The sequence below is a fragment of the Ciconia boyciana genome, chromosome 1 (assembly GCF_034638445.1).
Source record: "Ciconia boyciana chromosome 1, ASM3463844v1, whole genome shotgun sequence".
Taxonomy (NCBI): domain Eukaryota; kingdom Metazoa; phylum Chordata; class Aves; order Ciconiiformes; family Ciconiidae; genus Ciconia; species Ciconia boyciana.
Window position 1 is genome coordinate 55,910,793 of NC_132934.1, and position 14,159 is coordinate 55,924,951.

At 44.0% G+C, this 14,159-nt stretch overlaps 2 protein-coding genes and 1 non-coding gene across 6 annotated transcripts in view; all 3 read left to right on the forward strand.

Moving 5' to 3' along the window:
* Positions 1 to 9,344, forward strand: part of UBN2 (ubinuclein 2) — a 56,162-nt gene extending 46,818 nt beyond the window's left edge. For all 3 annotated transcript variants that reach the window (XM_072867651.1, XM_072867642.1, XM_072867659.1), the window contains exon 17: positions 15 to 9,344. In XM_072867651.1, coding sequence (XP_072723752.1) covers positions 15 to 64 — 50 coding nt within the window. In that variant the 3' untranslated portion in view covers positions 65 to 9,344. The remainder of the gene's footprint in view (positions 1 to 14) is intronic.
* Positions 9,345 to 9,845: 501 nt separating this feature from the next.
* On the forward strand, positions 9,846 to 9,918 carry TRNAR-CCU (transfer RNA arginine (anticodon CCU)). The gene has a single exon. It is a non-coding gene; the product is annotated as a tRNA-Arg (tRNA).
* Positions 9,919 to 10,376: 458 nt separating this feature from the next.
* On the forward strand, positions 10,377 to 12,715 carry FMC1 (formation of mitochondrial complex V assembly factor 1 homolog). Of its 2 annotated transcripts, XR_012043420.1 has the most exons (3): positions 10,377 to 10,662; positions 10,836 to 11,346; positions 12,165 to 12,704. XR_012043420.1 is itself a non-coding variant. In XM_072867693.1 (2 exons), exons 1-2 carry the CDS (start codon positions 10,525 to 10,527, stop codon positions 11,028 to 11,030), a joined length of 333 nt encoding a protein of 110 aa, XP_072723794.1. In that variant the 5' UTR covers positions 10,377 to 10,524; the 3' UTR covers positions 11,031 to 12,715. The 2 variants fall into 2 exon arrangements, 1 of the variants encoding a protein (XP_072723794.1); XM_072867693.1 differs by having other exon boundaries at positions 10,836 to 12,715.
* Positions 12,716 to 14,159: the final 1,444 nt, after the last annotated feature.

Here is a 14,159-nt window from a genome sequence, read left to right on the forward strand (position 1 = left end):
TCTCTAAACTACAGATGGAGGCCAAAGTAAAGGGGACACTAAGTTACAGCGGAAAAACCAGTGACTTCTGGACAAGCAAGGGAGCTGAAGCAGTTCTGGTTGGCTGACAGAATCTGCCCAGTTGGGAAAGTGCTTATTGTCACAGGGCTGCTGTTTCTGTCGATGTTTACATATTCTGATCCCAAGCACTGTGGTGAGAGGAAGAAGAAAAAGAAAACAATACTTGATCAAAGAGAGAAGGAAAAGGAGGACTGGTCCTCCTGGTCATGCAGACTGGTCATAGTTTGATCTTGCCTAAAGAAACAAGCTTTTTTTATCTGCTCTGATTGGCTTTTAAAAGAAATTGATCGTCAAACCCACAGCAGCACAAACTTTTTTTTTTCTGGGTGATGTCCAATGAAGAGTTGAAAGCGTGAGAGGAGCTAGAATAGGTTTCTCCATCCATTGTGTAAGGTGGAATCATCCACTTCATTAGTGCCCAAAGTGCCCAGTATAAGATTATGTGTAGGTCCTGAGTGTACTATGTGGTTGTGGACCAAAGGTTATGTAGAGTAGAGGTGGTGCTGGGATACTTTGCATTATAATTAAACCCTTACACAAATGCAGTTTCTGATATGGGCATTTTTCCAGCTTTACAAGGCTGTTTGGCTTTAGGGAGCCTACAGGTGTATGCAGTCTCCTTAGAGAGTTGTCTTCAAAAACAGATCTCCTGGTACATTGAGATGTGAGACACAGACTACTAGGAAATCCCTTGCTCCTTGTTTGATATTTTTTTTTAATATAAAGATTCTTATTTAAGGGGGGAAGGAGATGGAAATTTTTCCATTTATATGAAAAGGAAACCCACATTTTATTGGTCAGACTAGCATTTCTTTCCCCCCTTTTTTTTAAAGGCACACTGATTTTTCAGTCTTTCCATTTGTTAAACTTTCTTTTCCTTGCCTTGTGCTTATCTGCTACTGAAATTAAGTAATGTTCTATTCATGTCTTTTATAAAAAAACAACCAGTTCTTTTCTCATTCTAGATCTTCCTCATCTTTCATCTAACTCCTCCCAAAAGCCATGCATTACACTGATTTGCTAGTTAAAGAAAGCTGATGGTGATGTATTCCAGAGCCAGGTTAGTACTGCTTCAGGCATTAGCCAAAGAGGAGTCGTTCAAAAGCGACCAGAGGTGCCTTCTCTTCTGGGGGCTGAATGGGTTGTCTCCAGCATTTCCAGCCCCTGCTGGCCTGGGGAGTTCCTGACCTGAACTCTTCCTTACATGGTAGCACAAGACTGCAAAGCTGGCTTTTTTTTTTTTGGATAGCAATACATCAACTGGTTCATTTGTAAGGTTAGGAAGTATCCAGCACATGTTGCACTTTCGACATGAGGACAGAACTTCGGTGTTGAGTCCCTTGCGCTGTCAGATAAAAGGTGAGAATGGCAGAAACTGAAATAAGTCATAGGGGAAAGGAGCAAATAAAATAGTATGATGCCCTTCTCCTTCAACCCTGAAACATTCCTTTAAGAGATGCTGAAATTCCTAGTAGCTAGTCTTTTCAGTAGTTTGATTTGAGATTAAACCAGTGACTACTGCTTATCTCACACCTTCCAGAGAGACTTTGATAATGAATCTTCAATGTTTTTTGCTAGATTAACTTATAGCTTTCAGGTTTCTTTTACATGTGATTTATTTTTCTTAGACCAGACAACAATTTCTTTTCTATTTAGAGCTCATTTTAATTTTATATAAATATATATACGTGAATTTAAAATAATATATATTGTGTATTTAGTATAAAAATGTTGGGTTGAGCTCAGCAATAAATGTTTTTGCACAACACTTCTGTGAAAGACAGATTGAATTTAAGATGCATTAGTTCGTTAATTTCACTCCACAGCATCTGCCAATTAAATGCTTTTTAGCTAGTGCTAATATTTTGTATGTGGCGTGTTGATTAGATAAGCTTGCATCTCCATCAAGGCTATTTAGAGTTGCAACATACAGCTACGTAGACTCTGGCATTCTTAATACTGTGCAAATTCTGTCAAAATACCATCAACTATTTAGAATGCAAGCTTTATCTGGGTTTTTTTTTCCTCTTTTTCTCCAGGAAGGGTTGAAGCAAGACAACTTTTGTTTTTTGAGGCCTAACAGTTCTGGCAGGATGCTAATTCTCTGAACTGTGTCAAACCTGATACTTTTTAACAATGCATGTAGCTAAGGGAGTTGCAGCCGTGAGCCATCAGGCAGCAATATATTTAAAAGACCCTGTCCTAAGAGAGTTCTACCTCTTCTATGTTTTCCTCATCAAGGCATCTCATTCAAATTGCCATCTTTTGTCTTCATACTTAATGAAATTTTATACTGGGAGACTTGGAGCCCTTTATAACTACAGCACAACTTTCCTTTCAACATTCCTCTCTTCCTGGAAGTATGCCTCCTCTTCAGTTGAGGAGTATCCTCTCTAAATCTTAAGGGGGGTAAGAGTAGTCCTGTCTGTGGCCTACTGAGCTTCTCAGTCTTGGGAAACAAGTAAACTAATACTTATTGTGGAAATAGGTAGTAGGATGATGAGAATAAAGATGACCATACATTGTTCATGAAGCCAGTTCAAACAGCCCCACACAGAGGGTGACTGGTTTCAGTCATTACACTCCTGAGCTTCTTTGCAATCAGCAACATAGTGATGAAAGGGTCTATGTTCCCTGTTCCCTATACTCCCTGGTTAAACCTAGCAAGGCCAAATTAAAGGAAATAATAGGGTGGCTCCCAGAGACCTTTGCAGGTAGCATAAACAGGATGGGGAAGTGAAAGATTTCTGCAACGTTCAAATGCAAAATTACGTTAATGTTTTACTATTTTCTGCACAGCAGCTCTTCTAAAGACGTTTTCCCCCAAGTTTTTACTACTTTTTAAGGGCCTTTGTTAATAAATAAACTGTAGTTGTACATACTAAATAACCCTCAGTATTCACAAGCAATAAGAAAGCCAAGTAGAGCTGTCTCTTCCAGGCAGCAGGGCTGAACTTGGTTTGGGGACTGTATATGAGCTAACATGTCAAGCTCACTGAAAGCCCCAAACAAATGCAAGCAATAATTTCAAACATAGGTTTTAGATGTTAAAACCGTCTGGGTAATATTTTCTGCTACATGATCCAAAGTCCCAAAAGTTGTGGTAGCTATTTTAAATCCTTTCGAGACACTTGCAAAGAAAGAAGGCAGGCTAGATGAAAAACAGGCTGCAAATACCTGTTGGACTATATACCAACAGGTATATAGTCCTTGGACTATAACTGCAGTGTTCTCCCACTCCAAGATGCAAATGGCCTAAATCACTTTGTCCAGCCTTCTCTGTTAATTTGAGATACATGACTAATACTGATCAGCTAAGTTACAAGTGTGGATGCTGTGGGTTTCACATCTGTTTTCTGCTAATCAGAAGTAACTTTTAATTACCTGGGTTCTGCTTCTTGTTTGAATCCGATCAAAGTTGTCTGATGCACAGATTTGGGGGTGGGACAGGTGCCAAGAGCCTGTTTCCTTCCCGTGGTCCCATCACCTGACCCTTCCTCCACACTCCTTCTCCACTTGGTGCAAGACCCTTGAGGACATGAAAACAGAGAAATCCTGCAACTCTCCCAAGCTGCCATCAGTTGTGTGAACCATTAACACTCTGGGAGTCATCTTGGACTCCAACTAACTTTATCACATTTGCTGCTACATTCGTAAAATGAACTTTTGGCTGTATTTATTAGCAAATTTTAATCTAGTTTACAGTTGGTTTGGTTTTCTTTTGAGTAGTTTTTGCCCACAGATGGATTAGAAGTGTTGGGGTGTTTGGGTTGTGGGTTGTTTTTGTTTTGGTTTTTTTGGGGGGAGTGAATTGTGAAGGCACAGTGGTCCCTCTTCTGCTTTTGTTTTGGATTTTTTTTTGAAGATGGCATTGCAGGGAAAACCTGCAGCCAGGCCAAGCTGTGGAAGGCTTCCCCCCACACCTAACTTTTGCTGAATTGAGGGGGAAATCATTAAAGGGACACTTGCTTTTTGTTTGGGTGTTTTTTTTCTATAAAGTGAACCAGAAGGTGAAAGCAGTAGGTAAATGACTGATTAATTAACACTTTATGCAATTTTAATTTTATAGAAATTAAAAAAAAGGTTGGTAGATCTTGATTGGTCCTAGCTCTGGTGAAATGGCTGTTACCCTCCATGACTTACTTGATTCAGGCCTTTGTCCTTTGTTTAAGTGCCTTTTTTTTTTTTATTTTATTTCCCTACCCTCTTTAAACTCTTCTCAGAGATCCTGAAGTGCTGGAAGGCATTTTGGAGGAAAATCTTAAGCTTGCCAAGATGGCTTTATGCTGTTACACTATTTTTTTCCCTTTTGTAAAGAAAACGTGTGTAATGTGTGTAACTTCATAGCTGCTGTACCATGGCGTTGGTTCTGTGTGCTTGTGTGTTCTTTCTCTCTCACACTCACACATGTGCACACACACACGTATACAGCAATATTCCTGAGAAACCTGTTCATCCTTCTACATTCTGCTGGCTCTGTTAAACACTTTACTTAAAGGTGAACGTTTGTGCAAAGATGGCAGTACAATAAAAGAGTGTGTGTGAGTGTGTGTAGATGTGCATGAGAGAAAGGAAGTGGCTAATGGGAATGAAACTTCTTGCATTTTTCTCTGAAGGTTTTAAATTTGGATCTTAATTAGGCCATGAGTAAAACATTATGGTTCCTGTCTGGCAACCTTATTAAATACTGGACCACTTCATACAATTACTGAATCTGAGGCAAAGACCTGTGGCTGACAACCGCAAGGAGATGGAGGGGAAAGGAGGTTAAAATAGCAGCTTGCAACAAGTTTAAGTTGAGATGAATTGCAAGGAATCTTGTGTGTGGCTAGTCACATCTGCTTGACACCGGTTATTACAAGGATTCTCACATCTACAGAAGCTGTCACTTACTTTCTACCATGCATCATATACAAAAAGGAATTTGGTAAAACCTGCAAGAGTGCAGCTGCTAATTGAAGTTAAATGTGGCTATGCCTCACATGCTGCCTAAATCATTCACCATGAAGTACTTTTCTAGTTGTACTTTTTCTCAGTTTATTGAGATTTCATTAATGGTTCTCTTAATATGATGAACAGTAAGTTCATGTGTTGTTAGCTGCAAGTGAACCCTCATAATACTGTCTGTGCTTGTTTCCTTGTTCTCTGACTAAATTAGCAATCTGCAATAGATCATCTAGTGATTTTAAGTTCTGTGCCAAGGATCTATCTAACTTATGATTATTATAAACATGCATACCTGAAATTAGCAATTCACTTGTTGACCAAGTGCTAAACCTAAGGTAACATATGTACGCATCACTAGACTGTGCTAGTTCTGTGATGTGCTTCCCCTGGGGAAGATCTAATTTTGAGTTGCAAGATGAAAAGGAAGCATTTACTTTCCAGAATGGGAATGGAATAAAGAGTCCTTCATAAATGGAGAACCCATCTAGAGAGCAGAAAATAAGATATCAAATACAACATGTTCCTGTGGCAGGAACATAGCCTAACTGCTATTTCAGTTCTTGGCTTGTCTTCACATGTTTGAGTGAATCTGTTTCCATAAACTAGGCCATAGGCAGATTTCTTCTACCAATCCAATGGTGCCAGTCAAAGATAGGACTGTTGCTGGTAGGTAGCTCAGCCAGTTGGAGTGATGGTGAGGGTGCTTCTTAATCTGCCTTAGGTGCATCAGTGAAGTTCCTTCAGTGGAGTTTGCCACATCCACCTGTGGCAGTAAACTGAGCTAACCTGGCTCTTCTGTTGCTGTTTAATTCATTTTGGGCACACATGCTCTTTATCCTAGGCTGATCTGCAAGATGGGGAAGCTACAGCTGGTGATGATGGTTGACTGTTGCAGTCTTTTTTAACAAATGCAGCTGTTGTGAAAATCTTTGTCTACTGCTTAAGAAATCTGCCAAAATAAGCAGCCAGAAGTATGCTTGCTGGGCCATGGGAAAGATAACTGTTGTGTAGGGGAATGCTTTGTTTGTGGAAACTTCTGGTGTGGCTTCATCATCCTTTTTCTATGACCTGGTGATCCCTTGCTGCTGTAATAGCCTTTTGGGGCCGTAGAAAGCCCTGCTGCTGCTATGAGTTATGCTGAGAGAGCAGCACGGCCTGGAAACTGGCCCAAAACTGGGGAAGTACAAAGATTCCCTACAGCTGTTTTTGCACACTCCTCATAAATAAAACTGTGCTAATCTTGTCAGTAGTCAAGGATATAGGTCTGTATTTTGTAGCCATTTTTGACAGCTATAATTCTACAGAGCAACTCTGGAAAAAAAAGAACAAAAACAAAACATGTTTTCTATCTAGAAGTGAATTTCAGTCTCTTCCCTTGCTGTCATCTCCTGCTTTTAAATAATAACCATTAACTAGTAAGTTTTACTTTATGGTGAAGTAATCCAAAGCAAGCAGTGTACACTATTTGACTCTTATCATGCTTAATACTAAGGGGTTTTGGTTTGTTTGGGGTTTTTTTGTTGTTTGGGTTTGTTTGGTTTTTTTGTTTGTTTTGTGTTTTTTTTTTTGCCTGGCAGTGTGTGCAGATGTATTTTATCAACAGATAGTTACGTTTGTTACTGTCTAGTACCAAGAGAAACAGGGAGGGAGAGAATCAACCAAAACCAGTCAGGAAATACCACCATCATAGGCCAAACCAAGTAGCTGCTGAGGCAGCCAGAGCTTCTTTGAGACTTACCAGATTTCACCTGGGGAGTGGGGGAAGAAACTTTGTGTTCTCAGCTTTTTCCAGATAAGGCCTTAGTTTGATTAGTAGTCACTAATATCAACTATGCAGATAAGTAAGTATTTACGTGTTTCAGTGTTACATGCATTCCTTCCCCCAGCTACCCCTCTTAACACATATTGAAGTTTTACCCAAAGAAAATGGAATATTTTTTGAATGTCTGTACTGCAGAAGTCTTTTTTGCTAATGTGAAGAAAGAAATTTGTATTTTAAAAAAAGAAACCCTTTCACTGGTGCAACACCTAGTGTCAAGTGTCATGAAGTTGCTTTGAGAGGGAAGCTAAAATCACCTCTTGTGACAGGTTTTAGTCTGAGAGTTTTTTAGAATATTCAGCTCTCAAAACTGGTTTAAGAAGCCGCAGCAATGGTTTTTTTAATGTACAGATCGGATTTGGGGAGAAACTAATGAGACATCCCAGGTTTCCTTCCAGTAGCAGAAGTGAATTAAATCAATTTCTCACTTAAATGAAGTTGCTTTGAAACAAGGGGAGTTATCGGCTACACAGTAGCTGGATCTTTAAATGAAAGCTAAATTGTGATCCCCAGGTATTTCTCACTGATCTTTTAGTCTTGTTGTATGTAACTACAAATAACAATTTAGCTCAGAGGTGAGAACTGTAGTGTGTGTTTTATTGCTGGTGATTCCATCATGTAGCAATTAGTACCATGTTCTTGCATAGTTCTCAAGATCCATACTGGAAATAGATGGAGAAATTTTATTTTTGGACTACTGTTTAAAAAATATTACAGAATTAACTACTACTTTTTACCCCCAAAAGTCTACTGAGCAGCATTATATTTTAGCAGTTAAACTAGTACCCTTGTTATGTGATTTGTCTCGTAGTCTTCTTTTACTGAGGGTTAGAAGCATTTAATGAGTAATCCTTAAAATGTTGGCATTCTCTAGCTTAAAGTCAGATGCTTATAATGAAAGGGCATCTGTGATGATAACTTCTGGTGATACAAAAGCACTATGTTCCAAATATTTCAGTGGGAAAAAAAACAGGTGTGGGTGCAAGTCCCTTTAGTTCTGCCTGGTGAAGAGGCTCAGTCAAGAACAGAGAGTCCAAATACCTGCCTGCACAGCTAATGGTAGTGGGGATCATCCCCTCGACAGAGGTTTGGCCTCAGTATCCTTTGTTTGGTGTCACTTTTAGTATATATATATTTTAGCAAGTTTGGATATAGTCAGCTTAACTCTACCTGATTTGCTGTGATCCCCAAGACAATGAAAGGCTGAGAAACAGATGGACAAAGTGTTTTCCTGCCTTTCACTAGGTAGCTCAGAACAAACAGCTGGCCAAGTGTTTCCTTGTATCGCAGCTAGAATTCTTTGCATTCCTCAGCTTCAAAGGAACACGCAGTTACTACAAGGTGGCAAACCTGTTTCAGTTGGTGATTCCTGGGATGCTTTACAAATCCTTGTACAAATCCAGCATGAATTTGTACAAGGTCACCATCCTCCTTTTAATACTCGTGTATTTTGGATCATAGGGCTTAGTGATGGAGAGAGGATCCTAACAGCTGTGTGCTTACCTGATGAGCTCTCCAGAGAAACTCCCCTGTGAAATGCTCCCCTCTTGTGACAACAAGCCTGAACAACCAAATGCAGCTACATTTGGGTGGTTAGCACCGCTTTCATCTGGATTTTTAGGGAGGTGTGTTCCAATAACTTCAAGGGATACTGTGTTTTAAATGTGTGATTTCTTTCCTCTCTCCTTATAAAACTGGACCTGAACGCAAGTTTTGAGTTGTTGGGTTTTTTTGTAATAATCTCAGGACCTGAAAGATTGTAGCATTTAGTGTGTCTTAAAAATGATGTACTGTACCAGCCATGGATTTTGTAAATACACCTGTCTCCCTTTTTTTGTATTTTAATTTTTTAAAAGTGTGTAAGGCTCTTTGCCAGAGGAACTGGTGCCTGCTTGATTTCCATCCTGAACTGAAGCAGGAAAAGGAAGAAGCTGCTGCCACAAAAGCCTGCATCAGTTCCAAATGTGTATATTGTTCTGGTCAGTTTAATGGCTGTTAGTCTTTTGTTAGCTGGGAAGCCGGTTTGTTCCCCTGCACATTCCCGGTTGTGGCTAGCAGAGCCCTATCAGGGAGACTAATTTTAACTCTCTTCTGTGTGACTACTTGATGTTTTCACTCCTTCCAGATACTCAGGTTTGCTATCCCTGAGAAGTCTGATGTTTTCAGAGGTCAGGACTATTGGCCCTCTGCAAGAATAGCTGGAGAGCATTTCTCACTTTATCAGTGCTGTGGTCCAAACACAGTAATAGGGTTTGTATCCTGTGAACCTTGCGGATAGTGCTGCCTCCACCTCTTCCGAGAGGGACTTGCCCTTTTGTTTTCTGCTTTCCTTTTTTTGGCAGCAGACTTTGCTCTGGGATCCAACCTTGCCGGCAGACCCCTGTTCTGCAGTAGGAGCCTTACTCAATTCGGCATAGCTGTTCCCTGTCCCTAACTGCGACAGGCTTTTTTCATGAGTGTACTTTTCTTTTTTTTATGTGTCATGTGTCTGTGCTGTATTAAATAAAGAGGAATGTACATATTACCCCTGGCTCTGTGATTTCTCACAAAAATAAAGATGCAAAAAGGTTTCACTTGAAGGGTTGCCGCTTGGGCCTTTTTGTTGGGTTTTTAGTTGTTGGGTTGGGGGAGCGTTGCTAGTGTTCTTCAGTCGGGGCTCAAGGGAAATACTGTGAGCAAGGAACAGCAGTTTAAGACCATCGGAAGATTAGTGTAAGGCGGCAACTCTTCCCTTTTGGGGTGTGCTATTTCAAGGCGAAGTCTGGCGTCCTGGCCTGCTGTACCAGCTGCAGGAAACCCGACTTCCCCCGCCCGGCCTCCCCGGCCGCGCCACCGCCCTCCCCGGCCGAGCACCGGCCGCTCCCCGCGCTCCCAGTGGGCTACGCGGCAGGCGTCTTCCGGTCCGCGAGCCGCGCGCGGGGAGGTGCTGCCCAGTCAGCGGCTTTCGGCGCTTTCCATAAAAGGAAGAGGGGCGGGGACAGGAGAGAAGTACCCACACAGAAAACCCTCTCCCGCGGCAGCCCCAGTGGCCTAATGGATAAGGCATTGGCCTCCTAAGCCAGGGATTGTGGGTTCGAGTCCCATCTGGGGTGGGCGTTTTTTTTCACCCGGCCCGGCTCAGGTGGGACGGCCGCGACCCGCAGGGGCTCCTCAGCGCCCATATAGCGCCGGCCTTGAGGCGCGGGCTGCCGCGGGTCTACGGATTTCCGAGCGTCCCCCGTGGGTTCTAACGAGGTGCAGATCCGTTTTAAGACCGGAGACCTCACAAACACGCGTGGGCTGCTCGGAGAGGGGCCACAGCCCAGCTCGGCTTCCCGCAAGCGGGACGGACCCCTCGGGTGCCTCCCAGTGCGTCCCGCTCCGGTGCGTACGGCCCACGCGCGCCGCGCACAGGCCGGCGGCGAATCGCTCCTTCCCCCACCCAACGGCCAAGCGCGAGGCGGGGGCGGGGCTCGGCACGGCCTCCCCTCACGCTCGACCTTCGCCACTTGACCTCCGCTGATTGCGGAGGGTGGGGGTAAGGAGAAGGCGATCGCTCGGCTCGGCGCTCGATAGCCCGCCCTGGCGCAGCCTCGCCTCCTCCGCGCCCCCCGGCCGAAGGCGCGAAGGTGAAGCGCGCCCTCGCCGGCCGCTTCCTTATTGGCCGCCGCAGCGAGGTGGCGGCGCTCGATTGGTCGGCGGGCGGGGAGGGGCGGAAGATGGCGGCGCTGGGGTCTCCACTGCGGACATTGCGCGGGCTCCTGCGCGAGCTCCGCCACGCCAGCGGCCGGGCGGGCCGCCCCTACCGCCACACGCCCGCCTACCGGCACATCGTCGCGGCCTTCCGCGCCCACCGGGTACGCGCGGGCTCCCCCTACCCGCCCCTCTCTCCCTCCTGCCTCCTCCCCCCTGTGGAGGCGAGGCGAGGCGAGGCGGGGGCGCCCCTGCCCGAGGCCGCGCAGCCCAGCGCGGAAGCCCGTGGCCTCGGGGGGAGGTGAAGCCTCCGGGGCTTGTTCCCTCCTCTCGGCAGGTCACCAGCGAGAAGCTGTGCCGGGCCCAGCAGGAGCTGCACTTCCAGGCTGCCACCTACCTCTGCCTGCTCCGCAGCGTCCGGGAGCACACGGCCCTTCACCAGGAGTACCACGGCAAAGGGGAGCGCTCGCCTGAGGAGGTCGCCGGCCTGGTGGGCTTCAGGTTGCCTCAGCAGCCGGGAGGGAAGGGTTAAGACGGTTGTGTTGCGTTCCCTATTTACTCCTGAATAAATATTCTAGACTATGGAAACGGCCTGGCTTATCTAGTTTGTGTTTTCTGCCGATTTTAGGTTGCGGGGGTGGTGTGAAAGAGCCATACGTGGGAATCCTGCTCTCAGTTTATCAAGCATACCTGACACAGCCCTTCCATCTGAACGTGTGGTATGACAGGCAGCCTCCACGGAATGAGAGGAAGGTTGTCTGTAGTGGAAAAACATGACAGCCTTCTCTCCTAAACTGTCTTGTCTAAGGAGTTGCAAGGGTTGTTGGTTCCCCCCTCAAAACCTGTAGGTAAGAGAATTTGTCTGCTTACTGTAGGGTTTTCCAGCCATGTTTGGGGGGGGAGGGGGGAATTTTCTACTCTCCCAAGAGCAAAGGCCCTTTCTTTGGAACAGTAGTGGGTTCTGGCAAGCACTACAGTAGCACAAACCTCTTTTGCCCTGAAGATTTTTTTTTTCCCATGGTGGTGAGCTAGTGGTACCAATTCAAAGAGACAAATACTGCTTAACGAATTACGTGTTTCTCCGAGTGGTCAACTCTGTGACTATAAGCTTCCTATGCTGTTCTTACACGCTGTGAATCTCAGATAAACTAAAGTGAACTGATCACTGCCAGTTACACCAGATACACAAATCAGGCTGCCGTTTTCTTGCTTGTCTTGCACTCTGGAACAGCAAGTTTATAAGAAAAGAAATACTGGCTTGAATTGTTGCTGCCCTCTTCTCAGAAGAGGGTTGAATTATATGCAAGATGTGTAAGAAATCTGTAATAAGGATGACTTATAATGGCTAAAAATGTGAGGCTTGTTTACATGGGGGAGGAGCTATAAGCAAGGATGACAAAAGAGCACTTGGGTTTTTTTTACTACCAGGGAAAACAAAGTATTCTGTCAGAAAAGCATTGCAAACAGAATTACTTCATCTAAATCTATACATTCTTCTTCCGCTGTATTTAAAACTCGGGGATAGTTTAATCTCCAAAGTATAGTGGATAGGCACAATAGATCCTTAAAACTGGGGGAGACATGGGCTACTTAGGTAAGGTAAGGAGATGTGAACTACAAGTTTTAAGGTTCTGTAGACCAAAAATCCGGTTTGCAATGCTTGCAGTGTCTCACTGATGTAAGGGCCCTAGAGGCCTTATGAAACTATACAAAAAAGACACTTTTTGTATAAACAACACGTGCCTTGCTGATGACTGCGCCCTTGAAGAAAAACTAAGAGACTGATAAAAGGGGAATATGCAGGCCTCATTAATCACCAACCTTCAAAGAAGAAACTAAGACGAGGAACTTCAAGGACTGATAAAGGAAACATCTTCTTATAAGGGAGATTGCCGGGCTGGGAGGATTCGGCACTACATGAAGCCAACAAGATGTACAGAAACTAGGGGGAAGGTAAAGACGGCAGGGGGAAATCACGACCACCGACTCAATTAAAGACCAAAGAAAGCTACCCCCCCACTTCCTGCAAGCATGTGCAGAATATTAAAGTAGCACTGTAGCTTTAAGTTGAAATAAGAGAAATGTAGACCAATAGAAAACTGCTTTGTGTAATTACTTATGCATATGCATAACTAGACTGTATAAATATTGTACCTGCATGACCAAACTTTGTGCTAGCTTTGTGGAGCTACCACCTAGCACCCATCTCTGCACAGACATGAAATAAAATACCTCTGCCCTGTGTGTATATTGGCATCTCGCACACTGCGTAAATGACCTTACACTTGTGGGATAACATCACTACTTAAACAGTGGTGTTTTTTTTGAAAAGTATTGATATCACAGGTGGGAAAGTACCAACCTATTTGTAGCTCAGTAGATGAGAGTTATGGGAAGTCACCCCACCCTGGGAATGGCTGTGACGTATTTGTTCTTCTAAGTTATCTAATGCAGCTGCTGCATTCTGCAATTTACTTTCCAGATGCATTAAAGGTTTACTCCATCCAAAGCCTGTAGTGTATTGCTCCAGAAGAAAACTAAATGGCTCACTGAAACCAGTTCTGGAAGAAAAGCTGGAATTTGGCCAGAAATAGATGCTCCTTAAAGAGTACCTAGAGCTAAAGGTTGTACGGTGTGGGTACAAATGATAGCTAAATTTTCTCAATTTCCCCTAAACACACTAAGGTGCTAAATAGTGAAAATGTTAACCAGGATCTGTATCTCTTCCAGTTACTTCCCCTTCAATCCAAAGTAATGTAATGACTAACAAAAGTAAATTTATATGTTAAAGAAAAAAGAAAGCCGGGACATGTTCTGAATAGCTGAGGAGCACCGGGGAGGGAATGTTTTCCTAAATGTATTATAGAATACTCCCGTCTGAGCATTGCATCCTCTCTGCAAGTCCTTGTGAAATCCACATAATTGGGGGTGGGGTTTTTAATGGCTTTTTAGGTTGCCTTTTCTCACTCGTATTAAGCTAACCTTAAAAGTTGAACACGACCCTGGTTGTGGACGATTAGAATTGATCCTGGTGACAGTCATTGACGGCTTTTGGGCACTAGGTGGCAACACGACGGTTAAGAAAGGGATAGTCACAAAATGCAGGACGTAAGATAGGTAGAAATTGTGAAAATAACTCTTTCTGAGGCTGGATCTTGGTGCTCTGTAAGTTGAAGTAGCTGCAATACATAACAGTAACTGCAGTTTTAAGGGAGGTTCTCTAAAGAGCGGGTACTGCAGTAGCTTTTTCTCACCAATGCAACCATAACTGCACTTGACAGCTTGAGAGGAGAACGGAGCCATTAAAATGGTGCTGAATGTCAGTCGTCTTGAAGAAGCATATTCCGTCAGCGCTAGCTCAGACGTATGTAGCCATTCATGCCCACTCCTACCTAGCTCAGATGCTTACGCGCACCCACGTCTTTATTAACTTGCTCCCGTTACTCGGCGAGCGTCCCAGCGAGGGGAAGACGTGCCTGTCCCGGGGATGAGTAAGCGGGACCAGGCTGCTGGGCTGTAAGAGACGACCGTTACATAGCCCAAGTTTCCCTCCTGCTTTGCATTAATTTCAGCTCAGCCACGTGCATTAATTTCAGCTCAGCCACGTTAGAATCAAGCGTCATGAAACTGTTCCGGTTGGGTTTCCCCTCAGAGGGGCAAG